Genomic DNA, 13,822 nt, shown 5'->3' with positions numbered 1-13,822 from the left:
CGAATAATATTTTTTTAAAGCGCCATCTAGTATATACAAAACCATTTACTGAATTCCTTCCTACTTGAACTCATGCGTCGATTGTCAATGCTTTATCGCTCACGTGCTTTTAGTATGTTGAGTAATATTGTTAGGTCGCCGCTAGATGACACTACATGTAGAAACTTAATTAATGAAACTGTGCGCAAAGGATGTCGCTATACACAAACAGTGATATAGAGTGAGAAAGCTATAATACTACTACATGTGTAAAATTACCACTACATGGACAGTTAAGTTACAGGCAGACGTATAAACAAGAAAAGAGAAGTTGTAAAACAACAACTGAGTTCGCTGGTTTTCTATCAGATGTAAAATGGACGTGCGGTCGTGTCGCTGCGCGCTCGCGAGCTCCGCGTGTTCGTTGTAAAATCGATGTTTATTGTTTTAAAATTTCACGTGAATACGAATATTGTTTATGCGATTGTTCGACTACTTCGGTGTTCGGTTGCCGGAGAAGATTGTGTGAGTGTATGTGTTTTTAAATGACGTTAACGCTCACTTCACTTGCAGTGATTTCGCTGATAGCTCACTCGCCGGTGGGTGCGCGCGTGATAAACTACGTGTTCGGTTTTGAAAAGGCCGATTATCGTGTAGTGTGGGTGTTTTACAGTACCACCATGCTGTGCACGGTGACATAGTGAACCTTGAATTGACCCTGACCTGTGTCAAACATGCCTGGGAGATCGGATTGCAGGAAATTTGCGCCTAACATCTTCACCAAAAGCAAGTGCACTAATTGCTTCCGTCAGAAAGAGGAACACAGTGCCGAAGCCTTGGAATCTAATCGGGTAAGTGAGCCTTAATAACTAAATATCGAACACGTTTCTATCGACAACATTTAAAATACCTACCTATTCGGGTGTGGGTGTGTTCGCTTATTCGGTTGTGTTGTTTATGTGTGTGTAGGCTGTAGGCTGACCACTTCAGGTGTTGATCTAACGGATTTCATCGAGTTATTAAATTTGGTTGATTTATCATGTGTGTACTAGATCTTGTACTTAATAAATATAAAGAATCCATTATGAAATACGTAAATAATAACAGCCTAACTGTACATTAGTACTTATGTAAAAATGAAACTGAAAGTGTGGGTACTTTCACAATAAGTACCTACCTACTCAAACAGTTTAAACTTAATTTACCTTCTTTAATATTTACACTTTATCACAGTAAATAGGTTAGGTATCTTAACATATAGTAAGTAGCAGCTCCGCCCGCGTTTATAGATAAAATTTGTCCTCTGGTCAATAACTAAATAGGTACCAACCTAGGTACTGTTTATAATTTCATCAATAACCGTCCAGCGGTTTAGCCGAACATTTGACGTTTTATCTCTCTTCACGTGTTATCTACTCAACCAATCTTCTTGAAATTTTGTACGCATGTAGTTCGAAGTACGGACTAGAGTACCTTTCATCCCGAAAAAATAACTGTACCCGTGAGAAAATTACGAGGGCGAAGCCGCGGTTAAAAACTAGTATATAATATTAGGTACCTATTGTGGATTTCAAAATTCGGTGTAGGTATTGTGATTGATAAGTCATATTTACATAAATCAATCGACCTTCGTGATTAGTTTGGGCAAAGTAGGTATATGAGGTACTTGTAGGTGTGTATGTACCTATTTACCGTAAATATATACATACAAATACGAATACATAGGTAGGTATTAATATCTTATATATACATAATTGAGGTTTATGCAAATAAAATACTTACTACCATATTATACAGGTGAATACCTACCTACAAGGTAATTATGGATAACCTATCCCAAATCCCTTTAATAATTGAATCGATATATTGATATCAATTATTGATAAGTTAGGTCGTAGGATGGTCGCAGGTATAATTTCAGAACCAAATATTTTTTGTTGGTAATGTAGGTACGTACCTATTTTAATGTGGCCCCTAAATACATAAACAAAAGTGTTTTTTTTTTTATTTCGCAAATCAATATGCTTTGAGCTGGTAGGATGTAAGTACTCAAATCAATTACTACTAAAGCCAGTCTGTACATCTCTATAGTCAAGTCAACAAGTTATCCGAATTCGCCGCTATACCAGAGCATTGAGGTTCATGTAGAGAGTAACTACTTAACCTGCGGTTGACTATAGTAGGTACAACTTAATAAATAATAAATCAATAAATATATATATTAGGACAAATCACACAGATTGAGCTAGCCCCAAAGTAAGTTCGAGACTTGTGTTATGGGATACTAACTCAACGATACTATATTTTATAACGAATACATATATAGATAAACATCCAAGACCCGGATCAATCAGAAAAAGATCATTTTCCATCATGACCGGACCGGGGATCGAACCCAGGACCTCTCGGTTCAGTGGCAAGAACTTTACCACTGCGCCACCGAGGTCGTCAACTTATCAACTTAAACTTAGCTTAGGTACCTAGGTACTATACCGTGTGTAAAATTATAATAGTTTTTTTTAATGGACTTGTCCCCATTGTGTTGATATTAATACATAATGGTAATTACAAAACATTACGTAACTTGCTAGGTAGATACTTCATTGGTGATTAATTCTTCTTAGTTTATGAGCATTATTTAAGTAGACAGACAGTCACTCCAATCAGGCAGCAGACTTAATATTGGGTAAAACTAGAGGCCCGTCCCTGCTTCGCTCGGAAAAATCTTAGTTATACATTTAAAGATTACCTTTATCATTGCGGTATACCTAGATATTAACGGTTTAGGACCCTTCCTCAGGAATAAAACTATCTATTGGTGAAAACCGTACAAAAATCCATAGTTTATAGGTAAGTAAGAATTTAATGGCATCTCCATAAATAGATTTAGCAGGAACATAAAAAAGCGATGCACAAAGAATTAACGGAAGTAATCATTTGTTACATATATCAAGTCCCACAGTTCACCTACATGTTGAGGGTCAATGCATCTAGTCCCGTTGCGGCTTGCAACCAGGATGTTCGCGGTTCAATGCCTGTGCCTACCGCGTCTATGGCTATCGTCATCATTACAGTTTTTTCTTTTGCCTAACTAGTTGAAAAAAGTTGAACAAACGACGTTCTCATTTTAAAAACATTGATGTTCGATTTTCCCATCTATTGTAAGAAATTATTATTCATACAATCGTCAATGGTTCGTATTCGAGTGTTATTTTTGCTTCGATAATTTTTAATTTCTTGTAGGCACTTAATTATAATTACGTTTTGTGTGTTTTTTTGTGTGTTTGAGTGTATTTCTATTATGTTTTCTCTGATATTCACACCAATTGTCAATTGACGGTATTTGGAGAAAAGGCTGCGGTGAAGTTTGTTGCGCCTCTTCTTCTATACCAGCGCTTTGGAAGTCGGCAGCAAACTTCGTTTTAATAAATAATTTTGACGTCAATAAGTAATGTACATAGTGTGGGATCATTTGTTATTTTATATGCATGTAATTCTTTTCGAGAAATAAATAATTCTTATTCTTACCTACCTATATCACATCCTAAGTTAAAGGAATAATTTTGAATTTGAAATTTAATACATACGATTATATTAAAGGGAATTACATAGCACGTGCTTAACACGAACAATTTTTATTTAATGCTAATAGCGAAATTTATATATATATTTATTAATAAGCTTAAATCTATCTTTTAGAACAATTAAAAAAAGAAACATCGCCCAAACATTAATCCACGTTAATCCAATTTTATTATGAAAAATGTCAGTGCTTATGTTTTCTTAATTAAAATCTTGTTAGAGATAACATTTTAATAAGTAAAGTCCATTAACGAAAAAGTAAATTACTTAAATAAAGGAACAGAATTACCGGTTTTAAAAATGATCATGTCAGCATGATCAGATCACATTCTTCCGCATTGAACTCTGTATCAACTAAATAGGGTTTCAATCGTAGTGTTGCCATTAATTTAGGCGAAAACAAATTATATTACCTGTGCAGCCGCGCACCTGGGTAAATAAGTAACCCCTTTGGGGCCCGGTAAAGTGATGTTTTGCAAACAAACTACCAGAGGGACAGGTGTAATTACTGGTTTTAATTTAACTTCGCTTAAATTAGGGGCTTGATGTTAAATGTCTCGTGCACTTTGTGAGTTTTTTGCACCCGAAATAATATTACTGTTCGATATAGGTTAATGGTAAATCAACAGCTGTTTTTTATTTTATTTAAACCAAGCTAATTTTGAACGAAAATATTTGTTTATTAGACCAAACGCTTTTTCTTTTTAGGTGTACTAAGTAGTGCAAAATATTATATTATTCCATATTATAAATGCGAAAATAAGTTTGTTTGTTTGTTATCTCTTCACGCTGTATCTACTCAACCAATCTTCCTGAAATTTTGCATACATATAGTTTGAAGTACGGAGAAGGACATATGTTACCTTGCATCCCGGAAAAATAACTGCTCCCGTGGGAAATAACGCGGGCGGAGCCGCGCGCAAAAGATTACACTTACACTGGTCAAAATACGGCATCGTGTATCATATGGAATCATGTTATTAAAGCTAAATAATTTTATTTTTTTAATTATTTAATCTAAATTATGTAAAGAAATCGGGCTTATATACAAACAAAACAAAAACATGCAAACAATGGAAAAAAACTTGTATTTCGGTAGCTGACACGATTTCATACAGATTTCGTATCTTAATCTAATCTGTTTTATTTTCGCACACGGACTTGCATATAGCAAAGAAAGCAACCAATTATATCATACACGTATGCCGTAATTATTTTATTTAGTAATTACCTACACCCGTGAGTCATAAAATTTGGTCCATTGTCAAGAAAATAAAAACACTAAGTATGTTGTTAGTATTTTACTAGATATACTATATATGGCGGAGATAGATAATGATGAAGTCACTGTGTACAACAGTCGTCGTCTCAAAATAGTTGTTTTTGTTAGTGTTTAAATTAAATAAATAAATATATTAGGACAAGTCACACAGATTGAGCTAGCCCCAAAGTAAGTTCGAGACTTGATTAAATTACCTACATACGTTACATTATCAGTAAATAGCTAAAACGGGGACAATATCTGCCTATCGAGATAATTGTTAACAAACAACCACATTTCGATGCACGTGACAACGTCAAAGCCAAGGCTGGACCGTGGTTAATGTGTGATTCTCGACTCTATATAGTCAGGTTTAGACACCTGTAATGACGGCTAATGATGGCTATTCATAACACGGAAATGTCAAGCCTCAAACGGTCGTCTTGGACAATTATCTTGACAAATGCTCCACTAACGAAGCGATGTTTTGGATGCTGCGAAATATGGAGTCAACGGGTATGACTTTTTATCTATATCAAATCATTTATTCAGAAATTAGGCCTCCACAGGCACTTCTAAATTAAATTATATTTACCAAAGTTAACAAACTACTAGAATTTCGGTACGACCACTGCTTAGAAGAAATGGCGAAAGAAACTCATTCAAACAGTGTTGGTCCCTATTAGAAGGGCTTACCATTTATTAAATATAAATTTATTTTACAACTCAAACAACTCTACGTAAAACATCAACGTGAGGGAAACTGAAATGGCGGCAAAAGTCATGTGCAAGTTGCCTTTGAGACGACTTTAATAAAACCTGACACCACCAGTTTTAGTAGGTAATATGTATTACCATAGATAAAAAGAATAGACTTTTTTTAATTAAAAAATGTATATACTTCATCGAATCACAATTAGGAATATTTGTTCACGTTTTTTTTTGTTCTCTTGCTTGTTTGGATAATTCTGCTTTCGTATTGGCACTATTCAACTAGTTATATGTGACACTTTTTTCCAGTGTCAAAATAAAGTATATATATATATATATATATATAAATAATAACTATATGCATTTTATGTTTTATCCAGTCAAGTAGTTTTATTCATTTCAATATCTATCAGACAATTTAAAAATTCAGCGTTACGTGAGGATACGCACGTAGTGTAGTGTGTATCATTTTATTTTATAACACCGAACCACAATTATGAAAGACCAAACAAACAAAAACAGATAACTATACATATTCGCCTATCGATGCCTACGCCATGTCGACGCCAGACGTACTGAACTGAATTTGTATTTATCCAGTTTTAATTCTTAATTTCTCGCTACTTGCTTTTTATGCAATGACTACGTGTTTTGGCGCGAATGACCATCTTTATCTGAAGACTACCACAATACTCGCATTGCTAAATAGATGCTAATTTTATATACGCACTCATGCAATGGGGAAAGTGCCAGTATTTCATCAATGCGCGCTCGCTTGGCACCGCTTTCCTTAATTATTTTAAAAAGTGTTTTCGTATCGCGATTGGCGTGTTTGTGTAGTGATTTGCAGTATACACTGTAATTAATAAAAAAAAAGTAAATATATAAAATTTGTAATTTATAATCCTCGGTGTTCGTAAGGCTTTGCATAATGAACAAAATGAACTAATCATTTTTTGACCCTAATTTTGTTTAAAGCTTAAAACTGTCCGCTATTGCACAGAGGGTTGTCAGATTTGCTAGCGGGACAAAAAGCAAAGCTATATTTTTTATTGTATTCTTAAAACTTAAGTATGAAAATTTAAAACTATTATTTTGATTTCGATTTTCTAGGTACTCATTCGAGCGTTTTACTTTTGACATCAATGAAGTTTGATAAATAAATAAAGATTAAAGAATGACATCGCAAGCGCTCGTGTGTTCATGTAACGCGGTCGATGCGCAAGAATTTATTACTTTTTAACTAGTAATTATACATTTATATGTTGAATAGTTTCGTTATTATTATATTTAGCTAGAAAATAAGGGTAATTATATGTTAGAAAAAGTTCTCGCCTTGTTTTAAGGATGTGAATCTTTTAAAACGAAAACTACATGTTTAAAAAAATAGTCACATGATAATTGATGATCTAATTATACACAACCTTGAGTATTGAGAATTTTAATTAACAAATAATTTAGCACAAAACAGCCAAGACCGTTTCAATAACAGAGTGATAACCGAAGAAGGTTAATTTTTGTGAAACTCGCCTTTTAAAATTCTCGAAAATCTATGATGAAAACTGCGTTTTATACTGTGTAATAATTTATCTGTTATTATCTATGGACGTTGACAGCTGTCAAGAATACATAGGAGATTTTTAAAAATGCAATTTAATCTATCCTAAAATTGTTTTTTAAAATAAGTAGTTTTGTGTTATTAGTAACTCGGTAAGTAATTGTTTCAGTTGACATATTGACCCAACAATTTACATGTACGTAAGACTATGGAAATCGATAGGTGATTGGTGCCGTGTACTCAAAGTAGGCTTGCGAGATCGTAAGCAAACCTTTGCACCTTGCTTGCCGTCTTTTAGCTGCTTACTTAGCCCGGTGTAAATAATTAGCTTCCAGCTTTCACGCACAGTAGGTCACACGCGTTTGTTTTTAAATTATTGCTTTGTCTGACACCGGCCCGGGCCAAACGACATTTATTTAATGTCTATGAAATCTAGATGCATTAAATATTCTTTAATGTCCATGTGTATTTTATTTCCCACAGGTTGACAGCAAGATAAATAGAGCGTTTTATAGTAAAGAATTTGAAGTAACACCTATGAATGAATCAACAATAGCGCGTAAAACCACACATTTATCAAAACAGCTCGCGGCGTATTTCATTCAAAAATGGAACGAATTGAAAATTTCAATTATGCCGTGTTAACCAGCCAGTATTCTTAGTAGATTGTGGTAACTTGGTTTCGTATAACTGGTCCCTAATACTGTCGACATAAATTGGCGCCGGCGCAGCTAAGTTTTGCGGTTAATGCGTAAGTGCAGGACACAAACGCTCGTTCATTTTACTTTGACATACTTTTATCTCGCTCGACGACGATAAAACTCAATTTAAGTTTTTATGTACACGACTCGGCTACCAGCCATATGCAAACATGACATGTTTCCGATAATAGTGATGCCCGCCTGTCAATACTGTGCTACTGATAAAACCATCCACTGATCAAAAGCGGGGCAATTTGAACGCACCTGTTAATTTATTCCTCTTCAAAAGTCAAGTGCCCTAAAAGGCACAATAAATCCATCCGACAAAAGCCGTATAGTTTTATACAGTGTAAATATTTGTTTAAAAAAAAAACTGACGCGACTTAAGTACTGGCCGGTTTACTCGGTCCAAAAAGTTTTTGATCCGAATTGCCGACAACAAAGACGTGGAGATGGATAGTCAAATTAAAAAAGAAAATAGGAGATGTGGCGTTCCGTTCGTACGAAAGTGGCCAGTTAATACTGATCTGTGTTTGAGACTGGTTGTGAACTTTTCTATCGTGCGAGTGCTCGCACGGGACTAGCGAGGGGGTTTAGGTTAGAGTGGTTGGGCTAAACTCGTAGTGTAGTATAAAAAGGAGTGCGTGTGGAATGCGCTGCGATCGCCAGGTGCATTGGCCGCGCGCCCCGCCCCCGACTGGCATTTTTGTGTACCCGTACGCCTAATATACAACTAAAATTTGTATTGAAACCTCTTATTGCAGGCAATTAACATGAAACAGGAAATTGAAAACCGTTAATGGAATCTTTGTTTCTTATAATTACAGAGAATAACGTCGACTCACTCGATGTTGGAATACCGCGAAAAGCATAAACGATTCCTATTAATTCGTCCGTGCAACAATAGGTATGCGACGTCGATATTTTTGCAACAAAACATATGACAATATTTTTCTGCGGTGTGGCAAATAAAATTGTTTTTATTAAGTCGTTAATGGCAGAACGCTGCACGAGATTAGCTTATAAAGTAAACTGTGCGAGCCGTGAGCCCATGCCGGTTTAATATCTATTGGCTCGACGAAATTTACACTCGCGATAACCCACTGCTGTCTCCATAGTCCGTACCGTTAACAATACAATGGGTCAGCACTAAACAACAATATTATGTGGGACGCGGAGCGGACGCCGCGAACACGACACCGGATAACACGGACAATTAAAGTCAGCACTTAACACCTACCTGCTACCACATCGCGAGGGCACATCCCAATTTGACAGTCCTCAATGTTTACGTCTACGCTGCATATTTAAAAATTCGTGCGTAACATGTACTGTGGGAGCGGAACGGTGTTCCGTAACTTGATATCATGATAGCATAGGAATGTTTTGAGGTTATCTTCTAAGTAGGTTGCATGGCAAACGGCATCATTGGACGGTGTTTATGTATCTTTTTTATATCCTTCGTGTATGTGATTGATATGTTCGCTGATGTCCTCAAGATAACCTTAGTAAAGAAACACGTCATCATGTTGTAGAGTTGACCTTCAAATGAACAAGCGTAATTTACTCTCTTTACACAGCTTAACTCGACAAACATTATCGTTATGTTTAATGTGTGACGTTGTCTAAAAAAGGCCATTATTTATAGCCACATTAGAGTAAAATGGAGCCAACATTTCAAAGCGTAACAGCCATATTGTAAAAATAATTGTACTACTCCATTCACATCTGAAGAGATGAAGGAACATTTTGAAATATAGATGAACTTTATTCCAAAGCTCGGGCGTAGGAAGGGGGGGCGGGGGTTGTACTGAAGCCCGAGGTCTAAATAATCTGAGTGAGGCACACTACTATTTTGCGGTGTTCGGGCTCCACGACACGCGCGCCTCCAGTCGAATAAAAATCTCCATATAAATTAATTTGCCGTGTTGCGAAATACTAGTGCCCACGTGACGATATTTTTGTTGTTATAAGTTGGGGGTATCTCTTATTTGAGCGTTTCTCGGTTTCTTCCACAGCCGTTGATATTCGGAGTCCAGAGTCTGTTTTCCTACATTTTCGTCTCCACTTAGCACGGTAATAGCAAGAGTAGTAGTAATGCCAACTAAAAATATTCTGCAGGCCAGCCCCCCATACCCTTGGAATATGTCTCTAGATACGCCCGTTCCAAAGCCTATATCACATCGCCTGCCCACGGACGCCGCGCGGTCTAATCGCCTCTTTATACCAACACTATCCTCATTTATAATCGACTGTATTGCGTTACATAGTAAATCTTCGACGTTAATATATGTGTCGAATTAAACTTTACGACTCTGTTTGTCTGTGAGTGCGTCACATATCAAATCCACGACCTGTTCTCACGTATGCACCTGCCTGATTAATTCTAGAATGCATTGCCGGACATGTTAAATGTATTGGAAAATAAACATGCCTAATTGCCTATTTAAAAATTGTCGTGAGGTTAGTCGTCTTCACTTACAATTTGAAGACTTTAGATAGATAGATTTGTGGTTGTAAATCACGTAGGCAACTAATATTTCAAGTGTTAAACTTTATTAGTAATCTTGTAATTACTTCAACTTACTGCATATCTACAGCGGTCGTCCCCCTTGGTCTATCATTATATTTTACAAGAGAGTAATTAATTTAGTTTAATTTAATTTATGATTGTTTTCTTTAATTTGACTCCTGATCAGAATAATTACCGTACAACATTGCTGCGAGTGGCTTTTCTGATCACGCAAATTTCTCTCGAGGTTTTCGTGAGTAGACCTTTATTTATTAGACCAGATGGACGATTGTTTAATCAATCATTAAATTAATTTGACTCCTGATCAGAATAATTACCGTACAACGTTGCTGCGAGTGGCTTTTCTGATCACGCAAATTTCTCTCGAGGTTTTCGTGAGTATACCTTTATTTATTTATTTATTAGACCAGATGGACGATTGTTTAATCAATCATTAAATTAATTTGACTCCTGATCAGAATAATTACCGTACAACGTTGCTGCGAGTGGCTTTTCTGATCACGCAAATTTCTCTCGAGGTTTTCGTGAGAATACCTTTATTTATTTATTTATTAGACCAGATGGACGATTGTTTAATCAATCATTAAATTAATTTGACTCCTTATCAGAATAATTACCGTACAACGTTGCTGCGAGTGGCTTTTCTGATCACGCAAATTTCTCTCGAGGTTTTCGTGAGTAGACCTTTATTTATTTATTAGACCAGATGGATTAGTATGGTATTTTTGACAGATTAACACGTTTCTGCTTTCGAAGAAAAAGATCATGAAGATCCCGGCTGGATCTTTCTATGCTCCGTGGTAAAGTTCGATTGCGAATTGTCCAGCTACCATTCTCGCTGTATTTATTTAGCATACGTTTGGCATTATCTTGCAAACGTTTTACTAGTCACGATGCGTTTTTGCATTAGCATAATCGTTATCTCAACGAGATAGCGGCCGAGCTAAAAGTGAACTAATTAAAACGTTAAAAAATCAATTTGCTCCATTTTGAACTGCCAAAGGTTTTGTATGTTGTGAGATCATGTCTTGTGAAGATTATTTTTTGGTAAAACAAACCAAACCTACTTAATCATGGTTCAGTTTTAATGATTTCAGGAGGTCAGGACTACTCAGTACTATACTCTTTGCTTAATAACGTTTGAAAGAGATGGGTCATTATCACCAAACATGTAACACGATTTTGTCACTCTGAAATATTTTTTTACAAGTTGTAATAGATACTCTCCTTAGATACTTTCTATGTAAATAGCTATGCTTAATTACTGTTAGATGATACAGAAAACATAATTAAAAAAAGAAAACATCCACTTGTGTGACATGTAGAACAAGTAAAAAGACACCTAGTGGTAAAGAACCTAGAAATAGATTTCCTTACAGGTACAGTTAATAACACATCAACCTAAAAATTCATTGCAAACTGGCCGCTATTACCGCGGCATAGAGGTTAATGTAGGGTAACTTCAGGGAAATTGAGAGTATTAAATATTTCAACAATAAGCTAAGATAATTTAGGTGCTATCGAGTGTACTCTTAGGTAAATTGATTTTGTATCAAAGTAAAATTTCTATTGAATTTGTAAATGTATCTGACTATTGTCTAAAGCCTCACTTAGCCAAGACAATATCTTATAAGGCTACTTCTACGAAAGAATACATACATTATTGCCCCCGATTATTCATTGACGATTACATTTAATGAAACAACTTGCGTCTGTATTATCTGTTTGTTCGCCAAGTCTGATACTGTCAACATCTCAACTCACAGATTATACACCGATAAAAGATTTTTTTTATTCCTAGCTAGGTCAGCAAGGATATTTTAATCCTGTTTACTGAAAACCAGAGGTTTCCGACTGGTTTTGTGGCCAATAAAAGGCTAGTCGTTGTATATGTTAATATTGTAATTGGTCGGTCTTGTTTTGTCTTACATTTGCCACTGATGTGGACTTATAGAAATTATAGAAAAATACAGAGTGAGGTATTTAGCGACTTCTTACGTATAGAACGTGAATCTTACGGCTTTTGCGCGACCGGACACTTTTTTTCGATTATTCTGCAGTTCAAACAGGTTCCCTTATATGTGACCAATGACATATTGATTACACATGTGAGACAATGAGTTGTATCGATAAAGCAGGTGCCGAATGTAACGCAAATTGCACTTCTCGGTAACCGGTCGATTAATTCAATTATTATTTAATTAGACACCGTTGAAAGGTACCAGCAATTACTACAATAATACAATATGACGAGTCATTCGAGAAGAAAAAAGGTGTTTCGAAATCGAACGAGGCAAATGCGAGTTGTAATCGATAATCGATATCAGGAGTTACTAGTTTCGAAATTGAATTAACCGGGTGTAAACCAAGGTTTTGCAATAAAATAGATGAAAATTATATACAATTAAGAGTTCGAACGGTTTAGCTGTAGCTCGGCGCCGGCGAGTGTAGGTTAAGCCAATTTTCACACACACCGGCTGCCGGATAGTAGCCGGAGAAGCCGAAAGCAGTGGTTCAGTCGGCAAGACAGTCGTCTTAAGTCACGTATAAGTGTTCAAATCAAACCTACATATGTATGACCATTTTAATCGAAAAGCGCCTGCTTCAGGTCAAGGAAAACATCAGGAAACTCACGCACTTGTTGTTAGACTGTAGCTAGCTACCGATTTATACTAACCATTGCACCAGTTTGTCTTGGAAACTAAATGCCTGTAGGTGTCTTCTGTAGAAAATCGAGGAAATATAATGAAATTAAAGGCTGCTCTTTATATAGTCTGTTTTCAGACAGTGTTCTAGAAGTTCCGAATCCCGGTCCGGCAACCGACACACGTGAGACATTTCTAGACTATGGGAATGTTTAATTAAGCAGTAATTTACTGCTAACTGGAATACTGAATGGAGCCGGGTTGGATACCCTGCGGCGTTGAAGTGCTGTGTAATCTGCGTAATGATTGATGCGATACCCAGTGGTTCCCAACATCTACGTCTATGAGATGCAAATGACGGAACAAGTGCATGTCAAGTCTGCATGGATCTTTGTAGCTAACTGTTGCCCGCAGTTCCACCTGCAGTAGTCTATGTTTGATTCAGCCGTTGAACATCGGGCTCCAAGAGCGCTTTTCTACTTTTTCGTCCTGTAATGTAGGGGGACATGAATTATTTCAACGGTGGTGGTCAAATGGTTGAGACGCTTGCCTCAAAACCGAAAACCCGAAAGTCTCCGGTTCGAATCCTACTGGTGCCATGTGAGTTTGTTACCAATCTGACTCATGTACAGTAGTTGAGACCACCACTTGCTTCCGATGAAGGAAATCTGAACTGTAGTTGATGATTTATCATCCATGGCCACGGCAATGAAACTGAGAAGGTACTAGCAAACCACGACCCTCAGCCATAAGGAATAACTGTAAGGAAAAATTGCATGGCTTTAAGATCGGGTTAAAAACGGCCGAATCATAAAGCATAAGATTGAATGTCATCCTATAACTAGACGACAT

At 36.3% G+C, this 13,822-nt stretch overlaps 1 protein-coding gene across 2 annotated transcripts in view; it reads left to right on the top strand.

Annotated features, from left to right (window-relative positions):
- Nucleotides 1–332: 332 nt before the first annotated feature.
- Nucleotides 333–13,822, top strand: part of osp (outspread) — a 274,832-nt gene continuing 261,342 nt past the window's right edge. For both annotated transcript variants that reach the window (XM_053769380.2, XM_053769378.2), the window contains exon 1: nt 333–830. In XM_053769380.2, coding sequence (XP_053625355.1) covers nt 714–830 — 117 coding nt within the window. In that variant the 5' untranslated portion in view covers nt 333–713. The remainder of the gene's footprint in view (nt 831–13,822) is intronic.

Source organism: Plodia interpunctella, chromosome 3 (assembly GCF_027563975.2).
Source record: "Plodia interpunctella isolate USDA-ARS_2022_Savannah chromosome 3, ilPloInte3.2, whole genome shotgun sequence".
Lineage (NCBI taxonomy): Eukaryota > Metazoa > Arthropoda > Insecta > Lepidoptera > Pyralidae > Plodia > Plodia interpunctella.
Note: the sequence above shows the minus strand (reverse complement) of the source record. Positions and strands in the feature narration are given on the sequence as shown.